Source organism: Marmota monax, unplaced genomic scaffold (assembly GCF_021218885.2).
Source record: "Marmota monax isolate L192 unplaced genomic scaffold, Marmota_monax_Labrador192_F-V1.1 WCK01_AAM20220418_F8-fsc00125, whole genome shotgun sequence".
NCBI classification, from domain to species: domain Eukaryota; kingdom Metazoa; phylum Chordata; class Mammalia; order Rodentia; family Sciuridae; genus Marmota; species Marmota monax.
In genome coordinates, this window is record NW_026695235.1 from 2272560 (window position 1) to 2299620 (window position 27061).

Here is a 27061-nt window from a genome sequence, read left to right on the forward strand (position 1 = left end):
TTTTTGTACCAGGATTGAACCCAGAGGCCCTTACCCACCGAGCCACACCTCAGCCCTTTTCATTTTTTAATTTTGAGACAGGGTCTTGCTAAATTGCTGAGGCTGGCCTTGAACTTGCAACCCTCCTGCCTCAGTTTCCCCAATAGCTGAGATTACAGGTGTGGGCCACAGCTCTGATGAACAATCTTTATTCTGTCTGCAAACTCAGTTGCCTTTGACCATGTCAGGTTTGACATATCCTCAGGCAGAACACCAGGGATTAGAGCGCTGATCTCTCTGGACTCCATTATTCTGCCCCGTGATAATATTAACTTGCTAAATAGATTAATATTAATCTAGTTTCACTTGCCAATTTGTCCTGACACTTAGGCTGTAATCAGGGCGGTTGTCATACTGATAAGTCAGCTTTCTATCATTATTTTTATTATTGTGATGATGATGATGATGATGATGATGATGATGATGTACCTGCTTCTCCAAATTTATTCCTGCCTCTGGCTAAGGTTGCTCACTGTCACAAACCCACAGCCACGTTTTTATTCCCGACTGCTCAGATAGCCCCTGTCTGGAATGGTGTCTGGAATGGTGCGTTCTGGTTTCTACTCATTCTGGTTGTATTTAGCTTCCAGGTTCTAGTTGAGGCCCTACTTCTGGAAACTTCATGATTTCTTTTATGCTCTTGGCTTCTCTGAAATCCTTTAGCGTTTATAGTCAGTGGCAATGAATTGTGTCATGTTTTATAAATATTTACCTGAGTGAGTGAGTTTTGGCAGAAAGCTTTATGGGTTAGTCGGAAGGGACCCTAAAACAGTTCATTGCCCTTCAGAAGCAAAATGTCTTTCCACTATTTCAAATGCTTATCTGAAATATTGTGTGGTTTTGTTTATTTCAGAGACTTGAAGATAGAAAATTTGCTTCTAGATGAAGACAATAATATCAAGCTGATTGGTATGGCTTTTTTTTTTTTTAAGCAACATTATCTTTTAAGGGTTGTGTTGTGAATTCTCAACTTTGAAAATTATCCATGTTCTTTGTGTAATCCCTAGGTAAGAATTCTAGATTACCTTCTTTTATGTTTAAAAATATTTAATAATAGTTTTGAAAATGAAAATTAATTTTATAGTAATTCAACAATTCATTTAAATAACAGTTTAAACATAATTAGTAAGATAAAAATACTGTAATTTGTGTTGTGAAAATGAATTTCATCGTCCCAAATAAGTATTTGTTGGCCATGTGTTTCTTTGGATTATTCAAGGTTCAGCCTCTTCTGAAATTGAGATGGAGCTGAACTTTTATGAATGTTATTTTTATTCAGATTAATAAGCAAGCATCTTGAAAACAGTTGAAAGGGGGCTGGGGTTGTAGCTCAGTGTTAGAGAGCTTGCCTCGAACATGTGAGGCACTGGGTTCGATCCTCAGTACCACATAAAAAATAAATAAATAAAATAAAGATATTGTGTCCATCTACAACTAAAAAAAATTTTTAAAAATTGAAATTAGTTTGGCTCAGAAATGTAGCCTGTGACTTTGCCATGTTTCATTCCACTTTTCATTGAATCTAGGGATTTCCAAGATAAGCAGAGGTGAAACTTGCTTCTCTTTTGATATAATCTTTATCCAAGCCTCCAAGCCCCATGATACAGTGGTGGCCGTGCAGATGGATGATTAGAATCTGTACCAATTGCAAGGAGACTCCAGGACAGTGCGGGTCAGCACTGGTTCATAATTCAGGATCCACAAGGGAATTTGCTCTGTTGCTCCTTCTCTAGAAGAGTCAAGGCACTTTTGTCTGTTTGTTCAGGTGGTTTGCCGGTGTGGTTGCTCTTGTTTACTTTTGCACCCAGATGTTAGCACCATCTTTTTTCCTCTGTTTTCTCTTTTCCCACCTCAAGTAATTTCGCCTACCCCAATGGCTTGAAAAAGCTTTATGTTAAGAGGAAAGAGAAGGATCGATAGAACTTTGTGAATTTGGGTATTTTTGTACCTAAGATTTTTGTTAAGAAAATGTTGAAAATCGTCTCAAGACTCTCCAAAATATATCACTGAAATGACTTGTTAGATACCTTGGGATCACAGCCAGCTCCAACAGAAGCAGGCAGAGGCTGCAGGGACTCCAGCCCCCTTGGCTGGGTGATTGAGCACCATTGATAGCGGTTGATGGATATACCCATTATTAGGAGATTAACAGTTAAAAGGAAACCGATCCTTTTTCCCCCAAAGCATTTGAAAGCATCTATTCTTAGCAGATTCATAAACCATCCTAAGGATTTTCATTTTGTTAAGTTGTTTTATTATTGCATTTAATTTTCCTGAGGACCAAACAGAAACAGTGAAATAAGACAAGGCCAAATGTCTGCAGGATGTTGTTCTGATCCTGCTCTTGGGGACCCTCAGCCCTAAACAAAGGACCCTCCTGGAGGGAGGTAAGGAATGGAGGAAAGAAGATTTTTAAAAAGGTTTTCTGGAAGGCTGACCTGTATTTTGGAAAATGTGGAGGTGAGAGTACAGAGTTATTGTAACAGCAGAGATTGTGAAGAAAACAGGCTTGGTAAATGCTGGATTCAGATTACAGTAAAAGATTGAGTCACTTCCACTGGGCACTGCTGGGCATCACGGACACCAGGCTGGTGAACCAAGTGAGGAGCAGTCTACCTGTGGGTAGTTTCCAGATCCCAATTGAACATTGCTTGTTCTGTGTCTTTCCTTCACTTTGCCCCCTCTTTCTTCTCCTCAAATAATAGCCCTAGATGACCATGTGAAAAAAAAAAACCACCCCGTGGGATAAGCAATGTTGAAAAGCACAGACCTTTTTATTGATTAGAAGGTTGCTCTGATGTTTCTGGAAGAACCAATCAGCGTAAATTGCAAATGCATTTACAAGTAGCTTGCAGATTGGCTGAATAAGAAAACCTCTTAGAGGAAACCTGTACAGTAATATGAAGCAATTATGTACCTAAATTAGAGCCAGCAGTTCCCGTTTTAGTGAGTTGCTTTTTGGAGACCAGGAACTACTTTACTCGGATCCTTCAGAGGTATCACCTCTCCGCTGGCAACCCCTGCATGGGAACTTAAGCATGTATTCCAGGTCATTGGAATAAACAAAAATAAAGTGAATATGGTTTTCCAGATCTCATCTGTCTGTTTTTGTAATCTGTTTGATTGGGCAGCAGTCCCAACCCAAAATGGTTGTATTTACAGCTAGAGAAAAATGGAAGTGAGGTATGAGAGCCTGATTGGTTGCAGAGCTCGCAACTGTCTTACCTGAACATGGCTTGAACAGTTGGCGGCGTGTGAGTGGCTCAGACTCAGCTCCTTTGTAGAAGAGTAGGTTGCGGTTTGTTTACATGTCTTTAAGGTTACACCTCACTATCTAAGGGAAGCCTTTAGGCCAAACTTAAAATATGCTCACAGGAAGCTGTAAGCCAAACTTAATTCAGCTCAACAGGAGGAAATAGGCCCAGTGCTTGGAAGAATGACCAGATGTTAGAAGCCAGGATTCTAGGATGGCTAGAAAGGAGGCTTTGAAAACTGGGTCTCCCTGTTAGAACTCTTCCATTAGCTCCCAGTTCTCCCATGATCAGCTAAAGAGCCCTGAGGTAACACCTAAAAATGAAAGAGACGTTGGGGCAGCTGGGAATTGCATTCTGTTTAGCACAATCTGTACTTCCGCCCTCCTGAGGGAAGAAGGCCCAGGGTCTTGTGGATTTTCTTGCCTCTGGGTTGGGCAATGCAGATCAAAGTCTCCCCGCTGCCTTTTTGTGTCTGAAAGCCCTTTGAACCTCTTTCCTTCAAAGGAATTACCTGCTTGTTTTTCAAAGGTGATTATAGCTATTATCATTTCCTCTTGGTAGTTAGTAAGTTTCTCTTTCTTTGAAAGAATTTGGTTTAAATAAATCTAGTTAAGCCATGTTTCAAATTAACTAGAATTATCAGGAGTAGCATTTGATTTAATCAGGACTTTTCCCCCTTCCAAAAAAAAAGCAGCCTGGTGTTTGTGAGTTTAATCTTAAAATGGGGAGCCACGGCTCGGAACAGTTTTGTACATATTTCAAAGCAGCATTCACTCGGGTGCTCTTTTGAGATTCATTTTGCAGTTCTCAGGAAATCGAGTGATAATTGGCTTATGTATTTACCAAATCTAATTGAGGCAGACCTGGGTGACATTACCGGGAGGCGGACTTCTCTTTAGCTTCACGATTCTAATTATAGGCATATGTGTAAAATTTTAATAATTTCAGTTACAAATGTGAAACACGCTGGCTGTTCCTCTGCAATGCATTTTAGTTAAATCAACTTTTAGCCAGACCAACACAAGTCACTTAAAAGGTAGGTTCTGTTCCTTCCCTCTACTCCCCAAACCCTCTGCTAATTTATCTTCTTGAAACTGCTTAAGATAAAGCCAGACTTTTAACTTGCCTGGACAATGCAGGGTGATCTGGTCTCTTATCTGGTCTTTCCCACCCTTTTTTATATCCCCAGATCAGGGGTGTTAAGAAGTGAACTGAATGAAGGAGGCAGCCTTTTGCTCCGGGAACCCTGCTGATTAGAAACCCAGGCTTTTGCTTTAATCTCTGAGATTTAGGGAGAGATTCTCTGAGTCACCTATGATGAGATTGGGCCTTTAATGTAACAGTACATGAAGCTTTCCTTAAAATGTCACCCCCAGTAAGACTACCGTCTTTATTCTGTGGTGGTATTTCTATAGTAGATGCCCTTTGGCAATGAAAGAATCCTCCAGTGCTAAACACGATATGATTTTTCTTCTTAGAAAAATACTCACCCTTCTTGCCTGGCGTGGTGGTGCATGCCTGTAATCCCAGTAACTCTGGAGGCTGAGACAGGAGGATTGCAAGTTTGAGGCTAGCTTCCGCACTAACCCCATCTCAAAATAAAAAATAAAAAGGGCTGGGGATGTAGTTCAGGAATAAGGTGCCCCTAGATTCAATCCCCAGTGCCCAAAACTAAACCAAAACCATAAAAGAACAAAAACAAAACGAAAAACACCCTTCTACTGTTTCAGAGATATTATAGTCTAGGACACCAGGGTCTGAAAACAGGGTCTATCAGGTTCTTTGTAATAGACCGCTCCTCCTAAGATGGGAACCCAGGGACCCTCCGTGCCTCCTGAGGGGCTTTTCAGTCTGTGGTGTCTCCTGGTGTTTGTTGGGGCTGCTGGAAAAGGAAGTGGGGCAGGATGTGGGTGGGGGTGGGAAGACCAAGGGAGCAAAGAAAGGCAGCAGGAGGAGGATAAGACAGAAAACTCAAACTGGAGCCAAAGGAAACCAAAGACCTAAGTGTTCAAACACGCAGCCTCCCTGGTTGGTTCCTTGGCCAATTCCTGTTGCACGCTCTTCCTCTGAGGGAGCCAGGAGATGATCTTCAGGGCCTTACAGGGTTTTGGAGCCCTGATTGGATGGGGTTCTTTCTACAAAGGCTGGTTCATTGCACAGTGGAATCCAGTGGCAGCTGGGGGACCTTTAAGTCATGTCATCTTGATTCACAGTGTGGGGGGATCTTGGTGGGCGCCCCTGTGCTGAGTCTCTTTTCCAGAGCCTTCCTACGGCTTTCTTCATCACCGTGCTCTTTGCTGGTGGAGGCACGTTGTGGCATGTAGGGGGAACACAGGCATGAAACTCGGTGCCAGTTGAGAAAGTACCAGGGTTTTGTTCCAGACCCGGAGCCAGTCTCCAGCGGAGCCCCTGCAGCCTGCAGTGCTGTGTCTCGGGGGTAGGGCCGAAACATTTAGACTGAAGTTCAAAGGAGGAACCGTGATCTTAATTCTGAGATCAAAACAAAGATTGAGGAAAGATCAGGCGAGGGCAGGACACTAACAGCTCTCTAATTACCTGGCAGTTGTCTGTCTTGAAGATCAAACGGCAACAAGGCTCAGAAGGCGTAATAGACCCAGAGTTGCTTCAAATGCCCTGGGCTTGCCTCTGCTCGGCCCAGTTCCCCACCTCATCCAAGAACAAAGCCATGCCGTGAGGTCACTGGGTCTAGTTTGCATCACATCTGGACAGCATCCTTTTCCCAGCCAACGTGGAGCGCTGGCTCAATTGCTGGCTCCATTTTTTTCCCTCTTCAGATCCCTGTAGGTGCCACATACATTAGGGAGGAATTTGCAAAAAGACTTATGAAATGAAACATTCTGCTGAAGTCAGCCGTCAATGGCGGGATCGCATGTCACCGAGGGTGACGCCAACGACCAGCCAGAGAAAGCCCGTCCTCCTCCAGCCTTCCCCTGCTTGGCCCCTCGGAAGCCAGAACGTGGACTGCAGCCTCTTGGCCTGTTCTCGCTTCCTGCCTTAGTCCTAGAAAGCACACCTCTGCTTTCCCCGATGACTCATTTACAAGACTTGTTGGAAATATGTTTTGGTTCCACACGCTGTGAACTGTATCTGGATTTTATGGTAGGAAGGGTGGAAAATGTTCAGCTCAGCAAGGGAACCGCCACCTGACGCTCCTTTGCCCTGAGTCTCCTTATCCAGAGGCTTTCCTTGTGGGATGCTAAATGACACGTTAGCCTCAGAGACTGTTTCCTTTCCTGCTATTTATGCAATTATTTTCCTCCTTTCTCCCCTCCCTCCTCATGTCCACATTTTGCTAATGCAGAGGCGATTCTATCCTCTCCTCTTTGCAGACTTTGGCTTGAGCAACTGCGCGGGGATCCTGGGCTACTCCGATCCGTTCAGCACGCAGTGTGGCAGCCCCGCCTACGCCGCACCAGAACTGCTGGCCAGGAAGAAATACGGCCCCAAAATCGACGTCTGGTCCATGTGAGTGATGGAGCGTGTACAAGTCAGTGCTCCCTCCTGCTGTCTCTGCTGTTCTTCTCCGATGAGATAATTCTTTCGTATTTGCTGAGAATGTGTTTAGGAAAGGTTCTGGAACATGTCATCAGTGATTCTTTGGAACCTGGCTTTTCTTCTCTGTTCCTTCTAGTCTTTTCTGCATAAACTGCCAGAATGGCCATTACCTAAATTCATTAAGATGCTGGGGAGAGAAGAAAACCAGGTCCTGCACTCACGGACCTCACACTCTGGTTGCACGAGCCACTTAGGTCCTACTTAAGATCCAGCTGTGACTTTCCGAGCATAAAGCCTCATCTCACTTCTGCCTGCTTCTCTGGCCTCTCTGAGCCCTACCTCGCCCTCCACCCAGGATTCCTCAGACATTCCACCACCCTTTCACCTTGTCCACCTCTGGGGTTTGCACCTGCGATTTCCTGTGCCTAATCTGCTGTTCCTAGCTCTTCAAATGGCCCACCTGTCCCTGCATTCCAGCCATAATCCAACAGCCCCCCTGCCACACTCTCCAGCACCCTGCTGGAGGACCCCGGGCTCTCCTCACCCTGTTCATTTCCTCTTTCACACCTGTCCCTGCCTGTCATTTCCTGATTCACAATGAAGGTCTGTCTCCGCCAGTCAGAGGGGACGGTTCTGGAACAGTTGGGGAACCCTTTATGTTCAGTAGAAGATGGTGGAGGGTAGAGTTTGTGAATGAGTAAATAAATAGATGGGACTCTGGGAACCTGAGATTGCAGCAGAGCCTCCGAGGGTGTCCTGTGACTGGGGACAGGGAGACCTGATGACCAAAGAGAAAGAGAGGTTGGTAGGTTAGGGAGCAGGGGACCTAAGGGGACGGTCCCTGCTGTGTGGTCTCTAATTCTCAGACTGAAGCGGCTCGGCCTGAGGAAGGGGACCTTTTCTAGACTGTGTCAGGTGAAGCAGGCATCTCCCCCAAGTCTAGAATGTGAGCAGGAGGAAGGGCCGCAGGAGGCACCCAGGCTGGGCCTCCCGACAAGAGGCACAGCAGGCTTTGTGCTCAGCCTGGGACTTCTGTCTCCTCCGCTCACTGCGACATGGAAGTGAATCAGTTATCTGTCTGGAGGGAGACGACAGGAGATGAAAAGCCCCAGCGGCAGAAAGGTCAGACTTTGTTCTTGCTCCTCCTGCCAGGTGGCTTGACCGGGGAAAAGAGTTCATTTTTAGTAACCACAGACACTGTGTTTCTCCGCTTCAGGCCCATGATTAAAAGAAAGCAGCCTGCTCCTCCGTGAAGGCTCTTTCCAACCCACGTGGCCCCTTGCCACCTTCTCTGTCTCTGTCCATTAAGCAGAAACAGTGACTCTACCTAGAAGGAATGGTGGCATCCGCTGAGAGGGACAGAGATGATACCAGACCCGGATGCCTGGACACTCTGGGGTCTGTTGCTTCCAGCCAGGGAGCAGTTCACTTCCCTCCCAACCCTGGCTCCTGACATGGTGGGGTCACTCCTGGGGCAGCTGGACATTTCCGAGTTCCCCTGCTTTATTGCATTGTTTTTCCTCCAAGAAGGTAATGCACAGCTGCAGGTGCCCAAAAAAGCTCTAAGAGGTCACATTCTTAGTCCTGGTGAAATACAGTCATGTATGCAAAAGTCCTAGACAAGTGGCAAAATACCATGTGGTTTTCCAGTTCGTGGAGGCACACACGAAAGCAGAAAATATGTAGAATTGCATTTATGTGAGAGGGCAAACTCAAGGGCACGCGACCTTTCCAGGTGAATCTCTCATGTTTGCTAATGTCCCATTTGGCCAAGCCAGTTGAACCAGTAGGCTTTAAGTCAGGAGGAGAGGTAGACCTCACTCCTTGTTGAGGTGTGGCCAAAAACTGTAGCTTTGCATATGTGTGTGTGTGGGGGTGTGTGTGTGTAGGTGTGTGCACGCGCACGTGCGCCTGCGTTGTAAACACTTACCTACCTCTATGAACTGAGTTGTACCCTCTACTCTCAATTTATATACTGAACCCATAACCCTCAATGTGGTGATATTGGAGATGGGGCCCTACATAGTTAATTAGGTTTAGATGAGGTCATAAGGTGGGGCGCCATGATGGAATTAGTCCTTATAAGAGACACCAGAGAGCTTGTATTCTCTGTGCCTTGTGAGGGGACAGAAAGCTAGGAAGATCATTCTCACAAGAATCCAGCAGACTAGGAAGAGGGTTCTTTCCAGAGCCCAACCTTACTGGTACCCTGATCTTGTGCTTATAGCTTCCAGAATTGTGAGAAAACAGATGTCTGTTGTTTGAGCCAGCCAACCTGTGGCATTTTGTTATAGCAGCCTATGTTAGTCAGCTTTTTATACTATAACAAAATATCTGAGATCATTAACTTATAAAGAGGAAAGGTTAATTTCGGCTCACACTTTTGGAGGCTCCAGGCTATGATTAATGGGCTCTGTTGCTTTGGGCAGTAGCGATGCAGCAGATTACTGTGGGCGCATGTGGCAGAGCAAGACTGCTGACGTCATAAGCCAGGGAGCAAAGAGAAAAGAGGAAGGGACAGAGTCTCACAGTCTTCTTCAAGGATGTACTCGCAATGACATTAGTACCTCCTCAAGGTCACCTCCCAATAATACCACCCTGGGGACCAAATGTTTAGCATATGGACATTTGGGGGACATTTATTCAAGCCATAATATCATCCAAGCTATCTGAGGTAGCTACTTGCTTGTGAGTCTTAACTGTATACAAATACAGTGTGTCAGGTGGAGCAGAGGAGCAAACACAGGTGTACTTCTGGGATAAGTCAAGAAAGCATCAGAGGAGGCTTCATCTGCCTTTGCGGGATGAGTGGAGCTGGCCAGGTGGAGAAGGAGAGAGGATGCCTTCCAAGTAGAGGGTACAGCGTGTGCACAGGCCAAGAGGTTACGGGACATCCAACTACCAGAGCGCTTCATCTTGGTGAGAATCAGGACTTCAGAGCTTCTTTAAGAGATTGATTTTCCACTGCCTTAGGGTATTGTGTCTGAGATACAGGTAAGGCTTACCATTTGGTGCCCACAGCTTTGCTGACAGAATTGCAAATGGAAAACCCAAAGAGAATTTAATTTAAAAGCCTATTTAAGACAAAAGCAAAAATGGAGCCAATTTTCTCCCTGGGTTAGACACTGTTGTTATGAAATATCTTCTCTTTTCATTGCTCTGAAACAACAACAGAATGAAGAGTTCCCTTCCAAGATCAAAATTCCCCTGTACAGAGGTTTTAGATTCTAGTGGCTGACAGGGACTTATTCTAAGACCTAAGTGGAACACTGACTCAGGAGGAAAACCAGCCTGCTATGCCAGGGAACCTCGGGAAGCTCTTTCCCACACGTAGGGTCCCTGGAACACTTCTAGTGAAACAGGAGTTAACTAGGGAAATGGAAATGTGCTCTTCCTTAGAGGTTTTCCATTATTTTCAGGACCATAAAAATTATCCTTAAAATTACTCACTTTTTTCCTTTACTTCGGATAAATAAAACACACACAGACACACACACATACACACACACACACAATCTAAAATCTCCATTGAACTTTGAGACTTTACCCACAAAACCAAGATTTTTATGCTGGTGCATCAAATCTTTACTGTTGCTAATTGATCTTTTTCTAGAATGGTATATATGCTAATTTAAAAAATTTTAATGCAGATATACTTTTTGGTTGAAAAGAATCAAAATTAACTTTTTGTTTAGAATATGACAAGGCTTGTTTAAGAATATCTGTGAGCCTCTTAGGGTAAAGACATTGGACTGTCAGAATTCTGTCCCAAAGAATGGAGACTGCAACCTTTCATACATTGGAGCTGCTCTTTGCTGTCCTGGGGGGTTTCTGGAATGGATGGAGCATTGTGTGAAGGCAGAGTGCCTCATGGAGAGTCATGCATGTCACACCCAAGTCACCTCCTTCGATTACTGAATTTATTTTCGCTGAGTGAGAAAAAAATCTCTGCCAGGCTCCCGCGTCTTTGAGTAGATACATTGACCGAGAGGCGCCATCTTGTTTGTTCCCAGGTCTCCCATCTCCATGAGAACTGGACACCCAGGATGCAGAGTGAGAGAATTTATTTCAGGCCTCAGACTCAGTGCTTGGTAAAAGTACTATCAGATACCATCAGCTATTAGCAGGAATCAGGTGTAGAAGGATTTTTTCCTCCCCTCACACTCCCTCAAAATGAAGGACGGATGGAGAAGGAGGTGGAAAGAGACTTATGCTGCTTTTGGAAAGTTCAGGGCTTTTGACTTTTAAAAGTTATAAAAAGTCTGAAAGCTTTTGAGCTTCCAAAGTTATAAGACCCCAGCCTCCCCTCCCTTTTTGCAGCTCACATGAGCATTTCAAATAGAAGAGGTGAAGGGGGATAGGAAATGGAAACACAAGTCTTGAAACCCACAAGAAAATCCATAGAGCATTTATGGAGCAGGATTGAAAAGTGAGATTATCTAAAGAGATGGATCTGTTCCTCTTCTTCTTATAAGACCTTAAATTGAAAGTTGTATTATTGAAAATTGATAGTGAAGAATGGAAGGATATTGCTTTCAGGTGGAGTATATTCTCAATTTTCCAAGGAGGTTCCTTCCTGGAAGACTCACAGAAGCAAGGTGTCTGTATCTGGGAGCTTCTCTTAGCTGCGCTCCAGCTCTCTCTGGGTGGTTGTTGAGACTCCTTTCTGTGTGCCCTGTGGGGACACGGGATCTGTTCCTTCCAGTGCAGTGCTGCCAGTTGCTCTGTCCCTTGCATCTTGGTACAGTTTCTGGAGGCTTATCCAGGGAGCAGCGAGTCTATGTCTTTCCTCTCTGGGATGGCAGTTTTACCCCAGATTTTCCTTCAGGAAATGTCTTTGTGTCTCGACTAAACACCAGGACCACCATGTAGCTTCTGACTTAACTTCAAATATTCCACATTTGTGCTTCATGGGGCCCCTTTCCTTCCTTCAGTCCCTTAACCTCACTCTTTCTCCTTCAACATCAGAGGATTCCACTGTCCAGTCTCCTTTGGGTTTTTTCCCATCCAACAATGACTCACCCATATTTCTTTCTGCTTGGAAGCATGCTAGTAGTATTAGCTGGTTGATCTCCCTCATTCCTGTCTCTAATTATTCCCTTTCTTCAAAACTATCTTCGATTCTTAGGAGTCCCATGTCTGCCACAGAGAACCTAGAAAGCCCCTGAGCCATATTTCAAAGACCCGTCAGGAAATTCTGAACATGTTTGGAAACTCCTCCTAATTCCATGGGATTACAGAGGTTTATCAACTGCATTCCATGTTTCCCCTTGGTATTTCTGCACACTTGTCAAACGTCAAAGGGACTACATTTCTCTTCATCCAGACATGAAACATGTTTGAAACTCCAGGGGAGAGGAATTCTGATGCCCAGTCTGGTGGTTTCCTTTTTGACATGTAGAGCTTTCTGACTACTAATGTAGGTTTCCATTATTATTTGGCTACAGGACACAAATATAATGTTTCCTGTTGTTTTTTAAAAGATTTTTTAAAAAATGAAGCCACAGATCACATGTACTGAGCACTTAATTTTTACCAGGCTCAGCGTTTGGTTCTCTCTGTGGTTTCCTTTGTTTGACCTCCATTTGACCTGGGAGGTAGGTGCCATTGTTATTCCCGTATTTTAAATGAAAGACTCTGGGATAAGAAAGTTCTTTCTAAGGATTGGTGATGATTGACTCCTCTAAAAGAAGTAGAATTCTGGTGTCAATTTGGTAATCAAGTGTTTCTATAGAAACCACTTGCTGGACCCTGGTTGGAGCTCCCTGGAACCATCTTTTGAGACAGCATCTGTCACCTTTATCTGTGGCCCAAGCCAGACAACAGAGAGGCAAAGACAACTGTCGTAGGCAATGACTGGAGATTCAGTCATCTTTAGAAGCCATTCAGTGACAAGGAGGCAAGCAGTTTGGCACCTCCAGGTCTCCTTAAAGAAACTTTCATGGAGCTTTAGAGCGGGCCCCATACACTCCCCAGACCCCTTCAATTGGGTTCCTCCCCATGGCCACAGCATCCTGCAGGTTGGATCCACTCCACCCATGACAGGAAGTCACGTGACCCCTAAAGACAAAAGGGCATATAAAAGGTCTTCAAACTTTTGAGTAGTGCACACTCTCTTTTTAAAGGAATGATGTTCTTGATCACCTCACCTGTCGACTTAGGTTATTTTTATTTAAATGTTACTTACAAGTTCATGAATCCAGAATCAAACTCCTCTGCCCAAACCAAAATTTACAAGTTAAATATGACTCGGACTAAAAGAACCCCCAAGTTTTCCAAATAAGCAACACTAATGAGACGCAGTGGTGGATGGTCCGCGGTGCTGAGTTGTTGAGTGCAGTCTCCCTGCTGGCCTCAGTTCTCCACCACTTTTCAACTTCCGATGGCTTTCAAACCTGAGTGTGCAACAGAAGCACTCGGGAGGTTACACCACAAGCTCTTGCTGATGCTGCAGAAGTGGGGGACACCCTTTGGGAACCACTGCACTATTCCAGCTGCCAGGAATAAATATATCTTTTCCACAGATATAAGCTCAGAAGCCTCACTTCTGCTCTGTTCCCATTAGACTGTGACCATGAAAGGGATATGTTTTGGTAAAAATTGTGCATCTTTAAACAGCCTTGCCAAAGCAGCACTGAAATTCTGTGTACAGGGGAGGGTCTTGGTTATGTGATAGTCCTGTTGGTGCCCTGGTTCTGGTTTACAAAATGTTTGTGTGTGTGTGTGTGTGTGTGTGTGTACGCGCGCGTGTACATCATCAAAAAGAAAATCAAAATAAGAACTGTTGAACCCCAGAGAACATGCCTGTGTACCTCAATTTCAGAAGCACTGCTTGGGTGGGACATTATAAGACACTGATCTAAGTACCACCAGCCTCTTTAGCTTTAGTGTGAAGGTTGGAGACGAGATGCACGCAAGTGAGCAGGGGTAGAATCCTTTAAAAACATTTCTATTTTACTTTTATTTTTTGCCCTTAAGTTCAATTCAATCAAATTCTGTTGCCAGATTAGGAATTTGTTCTACAGCATGAAAACTTTAAAATTCATTAAGTACATGAACCAGCTGGTGTGTTTTCAGGGCAGAGAGCCAGATTGTGGATGGGACTCTAAGCCATGGCACATGAAGCACAGGCAAAGGGCCTGGGGTGGGGAGGTCCTGATTCCAGCTTTCAAACGTGTCAAGTGCTGACCACGGAAGAGCAGCTGATCTTGTTCCAGAACTGAAGATGGGGGATGTCGACCTTGGCCTAGTGTTGGAAGCCCTTCCTCCTGCAGAGCTGTCCTAAGTGGATCAGGATGCCTTAGGGAGGGTGGGTGCTTGCCCTTGAGGCTGTTCAGTGCTTCCCATCAACTTTCTGGGATGTGCTAGAGGGTTACATCCATTAAAGCCTCTTCATATTTATAAATTTTGAATTTTTCTGCTAAGTTTTTTCTCTTACCAAAATCTCCAAAAATTCTTCAAGGTAAAGGTGTTTGGTTTTATCTTAAACCTATCTTAAATGCAGCATTGTATAGTAGGTTCTCGAACGTGTTTCCAACCCTAACGCTCCTTCCCTCCACCCCCAAAATTGCTCTCTCAGCCTCCTCTGTTTTCCCTCTGTGGCCACCGTAGCAGGTGTCCCATGATGGCGGTTTTGCGTGTCCCCTTCAGATGCTGCTGATTTGCTTTCTCTGTCTATTCTGTGCCATTGTTTTCCTTCTGACATCAATGGTGATTCACTGCCTCTGCGGCCAGTCTCCTGCTCCCCATTCTGAACCCCTTTAATCCATTTACAGGAGAGGGCTACTCCCCACTTTGGCCCTCATTTGTGTTCATTTCGCATCTGTGCATATCCTGAGCAGTGAGATTCGTTGAACCCACAGTGAGAATTGCTGCTGTAAATGGCTGCCTTGTCTGTTCTCATCTCCATTTCTTGATTTATGCCATTCCTCTCCCCCTCTTCACCTCCAAGCAGCCAGAGATATTTACAAATAGAAGCTCATTCCCTTGGTACTCACCACCCTGGAGGCCTCCCTGTCTTCCGGTGCCTGTGGGTCTATCCTTCCTCTCCCTTCCTTGAACTACTGCTAGTGGCCCTCAAAAGCAGCTCAGTTCAGCATTTTCTTATTTCCTGTGCACTTGAAAGGATGTGCTTATTTATTTGTGTATCCAAGTGCCTGCTTCTCCCCAGCCCCAAATCCAAGATGGCGACATCCTTCTTGGGTACCTATAACCCTGTGTGGGCAGAGAGGCATCCGGCAGGAATTTGAGGAATGAACATTTGTGTAACTGTCTCCCTCACTCCGCTGTGAGTTCAGAGCAGGAACTGCCTTTTACTTGTGTGTCTGAAATTTGAGAATGATTTCCAGTCAGAGCCCGTGGGCTCTGGTACCTGTCATTATCTGGAATGCCATAATTCAGAGGCGCCTCTGTGGAATTAGGCCTCAAGGGTCTTAATTTCAATCAGTCTCATCGGATTTGTTTTGACTGGCAATCCTACTGCCTGTTTTTAAAACATACTCCCCTGGGTGCTTTTGAACGGTGGAGACCTCTTGGCAGGCAGGCATTTCATCCCCTTCAGGAAATCTCATCAAAATGATATTAGGCTTGCACATCAGGAAGATAAAAACCCTCTGAGAAGATGTTGCTATTCTCTAGATTGGCTGTGGATATCAGCAGTTAAGCCTACTCAGAAGGTATTTTAACTGTAGCTGAGGTTTTGGGCCAGCGCTGGGTGACAGGGTCTCACAATAAGGAATAAAATAAGAATGGGGGTGGAAAGGAGTTTCCTCTAGTGAGAAACCAAAGAAAAATTCAAGAGAAGAGCAACACACTGGTTTTCCAAGGGCTGATTGTTAACCTGGTTTCAAAGGCCTGGTTGGTAACCTGGTGAGCTTATGGATCTGGGTGCTCACAGGCAGGTCTTGCCCCGGATGTTTTGGTCTGCCTGGCCACTTGTAGATTCCACCTTGTAAACCACACTTGGACAATTGCATCGTGGCAGGACCACTTCTGAAATGCTTGAGACCTGAATTTTGGGGATTTGGGATATTTTCCAGATTTTAGAATCTTTGCATGTACATAATGAGATATGTGGGGGATAAGGCCCAAGTCGAATCACTGAATGGATGTTTCATGTCCACTGAAGGTAACTATGCCACACGTGTAGTGAACCTGTGTTCTGATTGACCTGTCACATGAGATCAGAGGTAGGGTTTCCACTATGGTGGCAAATTGGGGCTCGGTAAAGTTTCTGAGTTTGGAGAATTTGGGAGGGGGTTCCCATTAGGGATGCTCAACCCATTCATGTCAGAGAGTAGAGAGGGATGTGGTTTCCCCTCCTGAGGAGGCAGATCTGGAAGTTCTTTACGCTCCTTTTCATCTCTGGAGTCCTGACCTCCCCAGAGCCCTTCAGTGTGGGTGCTTTGACATGGTGCTGCGGGTTCTAGAAAGATGACCGGGAAAGAGAACTGTGGAAGTAACATCATAGAAACTAACATCATGGAAGTAACATCATGGACTAAGCCTGTGTCCTCTTTGTCCTCCGCACCTGGGGCCTCACCCTGGCCTCACGCTTTGGTGTCTCTTTTCAGAGGTGTGAACATGTACGCCATGTTGACGGGGACCCTGCCTTTCACGGTGGAGCCGTTCAGCCTGAGGGCTTTGTACCAGAAGATGGTGGACAAGGAGATGAACCCCCTCCCCACCCAGCTCTCCACAGGTAACTCACCTGCAGCTCTGGATTCAGGGTTGCAGGACCTTGGTTCTGACTGGCCTGGGTCCATTGGTGAAGCGGCATTTTGTCTTGCAGGGATGCTGTCATGGCTGTCCGGGGAGTGTAAGTGTCTTCCCACTGTTTAGTCTCCAGGGGAGGCTGGGGTTCCCCTCTCGAGCAGCCCCTCTTCTCATCTCACCTGTATCCTCTCCATTTCTGTTGGAATTCCAAAGCCCTAACTCCTTCCTTCTAAACAAGACACACATATCCAAGAATCTTCTGTTCTCCACTTGGAAAATAATTTCAGGCTTCGTTGTTTTAAATCTCTCCATGTCATCACGTTGGCTTGAAGAAGAGGGTCTGTCATCGTCCCATTTCTATTATGTTTTCCACAGTCTGTTCTTGGTTTCAGTCACGTTGTTTTGTTTTGGGAGTTTTTGAGCCTGTTCAAAAGCTCTTAATGTATGTGGATGGGTTCAGTGACTTCATTAGACTGACTCATCAGGTGTGTTAGAAAAGTACTCTCAGACTTTGGCTGGTTCACATTTCTGTAAACAGTTCATATTAAGGTTTGGTTTCTGAGCCTGTGAGTTAGGACAAATTGTTCTTTTGTTTGGTTCAAAGTTCGTATCAAGTTCCTGACCTAAGCTTGGCTTTGGTGATCCTTTAATTGTTCCCTTGGAATCAACACAGCTTCATTGGGAGGTTGCTTGTGACACCCCCAACCCCTCCCCCTCCACAAAGTAATTTTTAAAATTCAACTGTGATACATGGTTAAAATGGCATTTATTTTACTACTGTTAGGTGTTTTTGTTTTTTTTCTTGAGTTTATAAAGCATCCATGAAGCTGACCTTGAATTCATGCTTGCCCAGTGGAATCAAAGCTGAAATGAGTTCTCAAAGGTCCTTTAAAAAGATTTTTTTTTTTTTTTTTGTGATACAGGGGCTTGAACCAGGACCTTGTCTAGGCTAGGCGAGTGCTCTAGCCCTGAGCGGCACCCCCGCCCTGAAGTGAGTTCTTGTATGCAATCATGAACTCAGGCCACACTGTCACCTTGGTGAGGCAGGGTGGAATCCCTGGAGGTTGCAAGCTAGTAAAGGAGGCCTTCCATCCTTGGGAAGATATGGTCCAGTTCTGTCTTCGAAAAGAAACATTTCTGCTTTGAGAGCTGTTAACTCTTAGAGGTAGAAAATGTGCAAAATGGTGAAGGAATGATTATGTGTACTTTTACAGCTTTCAGAAATTTGGAAAGTGCTGCAGAGCACCATGGGGAATTCTCATTCCTTCATTCAGTGCATATTTCATTGATTCACTTTTTTTTTGTGAACATGTATTATGCACCAGTTGTGAGCTGGGCATGTAAGTGCCAGTAACACAAGAAACAAAGTCTCTGCCCTTATAGAACTTATACTGATTTCAATGAGTAAGGGCAATAAATAAATAAATATATATATATATATATATATATATATATATATATATATATATATACACACACACACACACACACACACATACGTTTAAATTGCAATATTTGGTAGCATAAGTGCTTTAACATAAAATCAGCATAAGGGGATAGAGAGTAAAGGGGATAGTTTTTATTAATAAGATTTCTAAAAAATACTTTTCCTTGTGTGAGCTGAGTTTGTGGCTTAGTGGTAGAGTGTGTGCCTAGCATGTGTGGTATGAGGCACTGTGTTTGATTCTCAGCCCTGCATGTAAATAAATAAATAAAGTAGAGGTCCATCAACAACTAATAAGAATATTTAAAAAGAAATTTTCTTTGTGGCATTATTCCAGATTCACGATTGTAAGAATAACACGGAGAGGTTCATATAGCCTTCATTCAGTTTCCTCCAATGGCAGAACCTTGGATAGTGGTAGCATGATATCACTACCAGGAAATTAACATTGATAAAATCTATTGGCCTTATTCAGATTCCACAGGTTTCACAGGCTTTCATGTTCGTGTTGGTGCGTAGTTAGTTCTATGCAATTTCATCACAGAGGTAGGTTCATATTATGGCCACCACAGTGAAGAGACAGCACAGTTCCATCTCAAGAATCCCTGGTGTGGTCCCTCTATAGTCACTGCTCCTCCCTCCCTCCCGTTCTCCCTGCCAACCACTGTCCTGTTCTCCATATCTGTCACTTTGTCATTTCAAAAATGCAATATATGTGCGTGTGTTTATGAATGTGTATATGTGTGTGTGTGTACGTGTGTATACATATGTCACTTTTTGTTCACTAAGCATAATTCCTTTGAGGTCCATCCAAGTTGTTTCATGTGTCAGGACCTTGTTTCTTTCTGATGCCGAGTAGTGTCCCTGGCATAGATATATCAAGGTTGGTAACAGTCACCCACTGAAGGACCATTGGGTCATTTACAGTTTGGGGCTGTTATGAGGGAAGCTGCTGTAAACATTCACATGCAGATGTTTGTATGGATATGATTTCACTTCTCTGGAGCAAATGCCTAAAACTGAAATTTTTGAGTCAGATAGTAAGCACATGTTTAGTTTTGTAAAAAACTGCCACGCTCATGTTCAGAGTAGCTGCACCATTTTGTATTCCCTCTTGCAACCTTCATTTATAGCAACATTATATAGTCAACGAATGTTGCCATCTCTCAGGGTGATTTGGAAGTGACTCAGATGGTTTGGAACTTGCTTTGACCATAACACAGTACAGTAGCAATGTGTTTGCACTGCATGCCTGGAAAAGGCAGGCAGTGCTCACTCTGAATCCCACTGAGAGCCTGAGCAGATGGAGAACTGCTGATCTGCTGCCTTCTCACTGTATTAGTCAGGATAGGCCAGGTTAAGCTTCAGTAACAATCATCTCCCACTCCCGTTCTTAGAGACTTGAGATCATGAAGGTTTATTTCCACTCATGCTATATATCTGTTAAGAGTTGGATCAAAGATTGAAGGGCTCTGCCCTCCTATAGCCCCAGGCTAGTGGAACAGCTGCCATTCCAAGATTATTGGTCCATGCAGAGGGAAGCAGGGAAAGAGGTGTTTCACCAAAGGTATTTCACCAGCAATAAAAATCTCCTGCAGTGTGTCCCTTCCACTTAAACCTCTTAGCTTTCTAAAGCATGGCACATAACTTCACTTAGGAAATGAGGTGGAACAGTGCCACTGTACCATGTGTATTGAAGGTGGGAAGCCAAAGAGATTTGCCAGGTGCCTTAGTGTGAGACACACACAGGCTGTGGCAGGAGGACTGGCAGTTCAGCCTACTTTCATCATGGGCCTGGGCTGGGCAGCCACACAAAGGCAAGTGGGTTAAGAACACAAGAGAATCAGTCTCATTACTTCAGAGACGTGCCATGTTTTCCCTCCCAATACCCTTGCCCACCTACTAAGGCTGGTTTCTAAGTATTTTTTTTTTAATTGGGAAAATTAAATTTTTCTTTAAAAAAGTAAAAAAATACCCACTAGAATCAAAGTGTGGAATATGATATGTCAAGAAATTTGTAATGTTTTGAACAACCCACAATAAAAAATTAAAAAAAAAAAATAAATAAAAAATAAAAAGACAAAATGGCCGGGCACAGTGAAAAAAAAAAAAAAAAAAAAAAAAAGTAAAAAAATGCACACTTTGAAATGTTAAGAAACACTCTAGAGGTAATTGCAGAGAGGAAATATTGAAACCTTTCCAAGTGCTTTCAGGGTCACTGGAATTGGTGTCTCACTTTGTGACTTCACATGGCTCCTGCTTTGAGCAGAGAGCTTTTTACTTGGACCCTGTGCACAGCTCGTGAGCGTGCCTGTTAAAGAGCCTCATGTTTCTACAGGACTTTATTTTTTTGACTTGTCAAGCATGAATTGCATTTCTAGATCTGATTTTCCAGTTAAGGAGTCTGGTTTCCCTTTTCTGCTTTTAAAACTATTGGTATACATAAGGAACTCAACCAGGGCCTAATCCTCTACGCCAGGTGTCAGGTGTAGGGTTTGCCCACGGTTGATGCTCAGGGACTCTATGCTGCTGCCTCTGGATTTAAAGTGCATGTGTGGCCTGGGCAGACAGCCTGCTCATTCATTTGACTACTCAGGGCTGGGAACTGGCCCTTTGCAGAAGGGTCCAGCACCAGCTGCTAGGTAGCCCCGGGCATCATCTATTGTTTATGGACTGAAGGACTCGGGCTTTGGGCATCAGCTGCTGTCCTCATTGTCCCTGTTTTTCCAACCCGTTGCACCCCACCTGGTTTATCTCCTTTCCCTTCCAACCAGCCCAGCTCACCTGTACCTGTAACTTCCAGGAAGACCAGTTTACCCTAAAAAAGAGTAGTTGCTGTTTATGGAATAACCGTGCATAGGTGTTTTTCACATTTTTTTCCCCACTCAACCTCTGTGGTGAGTACCATCATTCTCAATTTACCAACGAGGAAGCCGAGTCTCGGGGGGATCACATCTGCCTGCCTGGCTTCTAGATTTTGCCACTGTATTGTGCTATTTTCATTTCCTTATTTTATTGAGTATAAGATGCCTCCCCTCCCTAAGATTTACTAGTATCTAGTGCCTGTAGGTCTTTGTGCTTTGAGTAATGTCAATCCAGATTGAAAATACGTCAATTTGATCGTGCCTCGGTAACACACATTTTTATTAATTTGACAGTTCTGTCACTCCCAGTTGTAATGATCATATCTATTTTATCCTCGTCATCTTTTTAGAATCAGCTTAAAGAATTTTTGAAATCTGAGTCGAATCAGCATTGTTATCCTTGCAAGTCCATGAAACCTGCCCCTCATTTCTGTCACCTCAGTGGACACTCAAGCTTCTGGGCCCTTCCAGTTCTCTCTTCTAGATGACTTCCTCTTCCCACGCATTGGCCCTTGTGTATGATAGAGCAGTGACTGCCTTTCACGGCTTAGAAATTTTGCCTCTTTGATCGTTGCACCCAGCTGTAGGTAGCATTTACAATACAGCCCAAGAGTCACTTCAGAGTTAGAGGGTTCTGTGCCATGGAATCACCGAAGCGAAGCTGGAGAAGTGTTGGCATGGGTGAGGGTGAGCCCGTGCTAGTTAAGGTTTCTAAGAAGACTTGGCTGTCAGACTCAAAGAATCCCTTCTCCAGGGAGGTGAGGGGGCAGCAGCCCTGGAGATGGGGCTCCGCTCCACTTGTGTCCGACTGGAGTCACTCCTGAGTCTGACGGCTTCCTCCCTCTCACAGCCCTTTGCCTAGGCACAGTGACGGCTCCAGAAGGAAAGAGGGTTCCACACCACAACAGCATGTGGCTTGTGCTGTGTTGAGGGTGACGGAGCCCTGTGGCTCTTCCCAACTCTCCCAGCCTGAATGGAGAGACGAAGGGTACAAGGGATAGAGGTGGCGTGAGGCCAGGCTCACTGTGGCTTTCTGGGACGGTGGGGAATATTTTTAATCCCTTTTGCCCCAGAGACCTAGAGATATTCAAGACCTAACACAGACTCCAAAGAAGTTGAAGGATGTGCTCAAAGTCCTTTTAGGATAGCAATGCAATGTCTGTGACGTCCAAGGGAATAAAATTCGTCAGCAGAGATTTGAACTAAAATTACTTGGGCTCATCAGCAGTTTGTGAAGATGCAGAGCGCTTGGTTGTGAAAATAGAACAAACACGCACATCCAGTTTATCCTTAGCTTTTCTGGTTAATCACACTCTGCAAAGGCCCGGCCGTAGTCTGGGAGGGTTGTTCAGGTCCTTTGAGGGTAAGCAACAGAGATGTCTCAGAAGTCATCCTACTCAACAGCTCCCCGGTTCCCTTCATCAAGCCCATATCTTGATCCTTTGACCAGTAGGTGCCCCTGGTTAAGATCCAAATGACTGGGCAATGGAGGGGTGCTAAGGGAAGGGAGATGGAAAGTCCCAAAAAAGGAACCTCTTCTTTTAGAGAGCTGTTTGCACTGAAGAACATTTTAGGAACATTTTACTTGGAGATCCAGCTGTCACCTTTATGACATTAAACATTCCTCGTGATTATTATGGTGTCTAACATATGTTCTTACCTGCTTCATTCTTAAAGGGACATGACCTTCTGGTGACCTTGTTAGCTACTTGGGAACCCTCCCTGGAGGAGTCACCTGGGGCATGACCTAGCAAGAGAGAGTTCCACTGAATTGATTCTTGTATCACAGGTGGCCCCTCATGATGGCCTTATTTTGGGGGAGATACCAGGGATTGAACTCAGGGGCACTCAACTGCTGAGCCTCATCTCCAGTCCTATTTTGTATTTAGAGACAGGGTCTCACTGAGTCGCTTAGTGCCTTGCTGTTGCTGAGGCTGGCTTTGAACTTGTGATCCTCCTGCCTCAGCCTCCCAAGCCACTGGGATTACAGGCATTAAATATTCCTTAATACATTTTTAAGAACAGCATTAAAATGAAAACATAAAGGTGGTAAGAAAATGAGAATTTTTAATGACTTTTCCTTGCAAAGTGGGGCCCTCTTAGAAAACTGGAAAATAACATTGGAGGAAAAGATAGAAAAATTTGGAGACCAAGTAAATTCAGATTATTTTTCTGGGATTTACTATTTGGGATGTTGGAAATTGGATATCATGTACAAGGCTACATAAAAGACTATTTTTATATTGCAAGACATTACAATAATGCTCCCTAAAATAAGAAATATAGAATAAGAAAATATCGTAATCCCAGAACTCAAGCAAGTCAGAGCATCGTCATTTTGCAGTGATCCCCGGCATTCTCTGACCACAGGTGGACACCCTGCCTGTTTTCAAGCTGAACGGTTTTGCAGTCCGTGACCTTGATATGCATATATTTATGTCATGTAGTTATCTCCCTTGTTATAATCTTCAAGGATGCAAATGCTCTGCTTGGAGATGAACTAGCTTCTGATCTCTAGAGCTCAGCAGATAGCAGGTGTTCTGTGACTGTTCAGCGAAGGCAGACCCAGCGCATTTTAAAAGATGACTTTTGCCTGCAATAGAAGGAAAAGGGGTTGTTGGGATTTTATAGTTTTGTCAACAGTTTTTCATATCCTGTCCGCACACATCATGCTCAGCATGACTAATGTGACTGCGGCAAACTCTTGAGGCCAAAACATAAGGAGAAACTTTATTGGCATACACTCTGCCCATGCACAAAAAGGAGGAAGTCCGCCTGGTCAGCGTGGTGCTTGCTGGAGCTCTGTACACAAATTAGGAATTGAAGATGCGAGTCGCCATTACAGAGCTTACTTAGCACTTTAGCCAGAGCATGTGGCTCTCTGGTGTCACATCAGCCTGAAGAGCTTGACTTGGTGGGTATGGCCTCTGTCCAGTCTGGGTACTGCGTCATCTGTTCAGAGAGTCTGGGAAGAAGTGAGCAGCCGTGGAGAACTGTTTAAAAGAAACGACCTGGGCTGGGGCTGGGGCTGGGGCTCAGAGGTAGAGCGCTCACCTACCACGCATGAGGCACCGATCCTCAGCACCGCATAAAAATAAAAATAAAGATTTTGTGTCCACCTATAGCTACAAAATAAATATTTAAAAAAAAAAAAGGACCAGAAAGAACCTCCTTGGGCTTCTGAGAGCTGGGTGCCTGCCCCATGGTAAAGGCCAAGTCTGGGGTCTAATTAGGCCTCTCCTGTCCCTCTGGCTTCCTTCTGGGGTTGAGTAACTGGCCTGGAGAGCAGGCATTTTCTGTTTGCTTTCTTTCGTCCTTCAAGTGTGTAAATACACACTTTCTTGGTTTATTCTAAACAACAGTAAGAGATCACTGGTTGTGCTGGGAAGCACACAACTTAGGGAAACCAGACTGGTTCTCGCTGTCACATACCAATGTACCAGTTGCATCCCTTTTTAGAGAGAGAGAGAAGGAATGGGGTTTAAAACCCTATCTGGGTCGGGCACAGTGGTGTGTACATGTAATCCCAGCAGCTTGGGAGGCTGAGGCAGGAGAATCACGAATTTGAAGCCAGCCTCAGTAATTTAGCGAGACCCTGTCTCTAAATAAAATACAAAAAAGGCTGGGGATGAGGCTTAGTGGTAAAGTGCCCCTAGGTTCAATCTTTGGTACCAAAAAATAATAATAATAAAATAAAATAAAACCCCATCTTCTGAATGGGGTTTTATCAGAGGGGAGGTGGGGCGGAACTCGTACTCTGTGAATGATTGAGTCAAAGCTCTCCCTGGAGACACAGACAAAGATCCCAGCAGCAGTGGCCTGGGAGGGACAGGCGAGCTGGTGGGTCTCCTGCTGTGACTCTCATGGTGTCTGCATCTGCGTTCAGCCTGTAACTAGCATGTTCTTTGCCAAATGTCTTCCAGGAGCCATCAATTTCCTGCGCTCTCTCCTGGAACCAGACCCCGTGAAGAGGCCAAATATTCAGCAAGCACTGGCGAATCGCTGGCTCAATGAGAATTACACAGGCAAAGTGCCCTGCAACGTCACCTACCCCAACAGGTAATTTAGTGCACACACAGGGACTCCGAAGTCCCTGTCCTTCAAGCCCTGGGTAGTCCTCTGGACAGCAGGTCGCACAGGATTCAAAGCAGAGCCGCGTTTTCGGTGCACAAGAGGAAGAAGACGGGGCTAGCATGGGTGGTTGTTCAGAGGGGCAAGTGGAGGCTGAAATCAGGCCGTGCTCCCCCCTCCTAGCCTTTCTTTAAGGGCCTGTGTCTTCCCTGAGGGGTGCTGCTTTTTAGTTCCCATGAAGGGACCATGTAGACAAACTGTGACGTGCGTATATTTGTGTGTGTGTGTGTGTGTGTGTGTCTGCCTGGGTCTGTGTGTGTGTGTGTGTGTTTGTGTGCATGTCTGTGAGCCTGTGAGCCTGTGTGATCCACCCCCGAGCTCTCCTGCCAACATGAGGCAGACTCCTGGGGAACTTTCCTTCAAACCACCCCTCAGAGGCCTCTTTGTCCTTGATGTTTCTTGCAGACCTGAGACCTCCCCTTAATGCACTGGGGGGCAGGGAGAAGAGGGGGTAGGGGTCACTCGCTTCCTGCGGGGTTTCCCTGTGGACTTCCTGTCAGGCTTGACCTGTCAGTATCCATGAGGAGGGCCTATTAAGGAGAGTGATGGACAGGGATCCACAGCCAGGAACACTCAGAGGCATTTTGTGTGGCCCAGGCTTCTCCATGCTGGGTGCTGACTACAGTTTTGAGAACAAGTACAAGAAAGCATGTCCTGACACTTTTTTTTCCTACTCATCTGACATAGTATTAACCAATGTGAGCAAGGGAGGGAGGGGACCCTCATCTCGGCTACTTTAGAGCAGACCTGGAGACCACCCGGCCCGACACCTTGCAGGTCTGAGAACCGCTCTTCTTCTTCTTTCAGACCTAGGGAGGCCTGCACATTTGACCACACTTGCATGGGGACCAGAGGACCGCTGATCGAGGGGGGGACTGGCAGGGCAGGGAAGGAGGTGTCCTCTGTGGTCATAGTTCCAAAACGCCTAGAAAATTCTGAAAACACGCCTCAGGTCTTATCAGAGCTGAAATGCTGAGTAGGTCTAGAAGAACTGAAGGGGGGCGGGTGGACCCCTTCACACCACTTTGTCCACACTACTTGGCCAAACTTACACTTGCTGTGGTCAGGGAGGAGGTGGTTTTGCACAGTTGCCATCTAGAATTCTAGCATTTGGCTCATGGGCGGTAATTTAGACAAAGTCTAGATTACTTAGGTTACCAAGGGAACCTGAAAATAGATTGCTGTTTTCCAACACCTGCTCAATTTGGGCCAGTATCTGAAACACACACCAGAAATATTACCCTAACGTGAGACAGAAAGCAGAGCTGAGGGGCCGGGCCTCATTACCAATGGATAGCAGCACTCAGGTGTGCTTTCTGTTAAAGGAGGGGGCATTGGTGGCAGCCAGATGAGCCATTAAGCTAATGTAATCACCACCTAAATGAGCATAATCCATCCACCAGCTCCTCAGCTGTGGAAGGGGTGGGGCTGGTATTAGAAATCCAGCCAGCCTCCTCCTTGTTGGCCACATCTTTGTTGACAGAGAGTCATGATGTGGTGTCTTATTTTGGAGCTTTCTCACATTTGCAAACAGGATTTGGTAGATTAAAACTTAAGTTCAAGTTCCTATACTGGTTTTGCCAGATTGATATTTTTAATTTTTTTTTTTCATTTGAACTTGGTCAGAAACACAGAGATGGAACATGTAATTGGTTAGGTAGGTTGTAAACATGGTTAAGATCTCATATATAAACCACCCCCTGCCCCCACAGCTCAGTGTCTTCTGTTTATGTAAGGCCCATTACTCATCCTATACTAGAGTCAAATCAGTGCTCAAGTTTTAAGACAGGAAGCCAGAATTCCAAACGGTTTGGGGGAGGTCCATGTTATTTATAGTCTTTATTTTGAAAAATGTTTATCTTTAAGGCGAAAATATATTTTTGATACTTACTTTTCTTGTTTTACTAACACATAGATAAAAGGAGAAAGAACATACAATTAAAGAAAGGACTATTTATAAAGTATGGTTTATAGTTTCCCAACATTCCTAGCCCCAGATTTGATTATTTTAGACATTGTCAGTGTTTTCCTTTAGGAAAGGAAGGTCCCAGGTTTTGTATCACTCTTCTGTGAAAGCTTCTCCTATAAAGTTATTTGGA

General features: G+C 44.9%; 1 protein-coding gene across 2 annotated transcripts in view; it reads left to right on the top strand.

The window, feature by feature from the left end:
- The window catches only part of Hunk (hormonally up-regulated Neu-associated kinase), a 100698-nt gene that overhangs the window by 50950 nt on the left and 22687 nt on the right, over window positions 1–27061 (top strand). For both annotated transcript variants that reach the window (XM_046439102.2, XM_046439103.2), the window contains exons 3-6: window positions 893–948; window positions 6644–6779; window positions 16382–16509; window positions 24755–24890. In XM_046439102.2, coding sequence (XP_046295058.1) covers window positions 893–948; window positions 6644–6779; window positions 16382–16509; window positions 24755–24890 — 456 coding nt within the window. The remainder of the gene's footprint in view (window positions 1–892; window positions 949–6643; window positions 6780–16381; window positions 16510–24754; window positions 24891–27061) is intronic.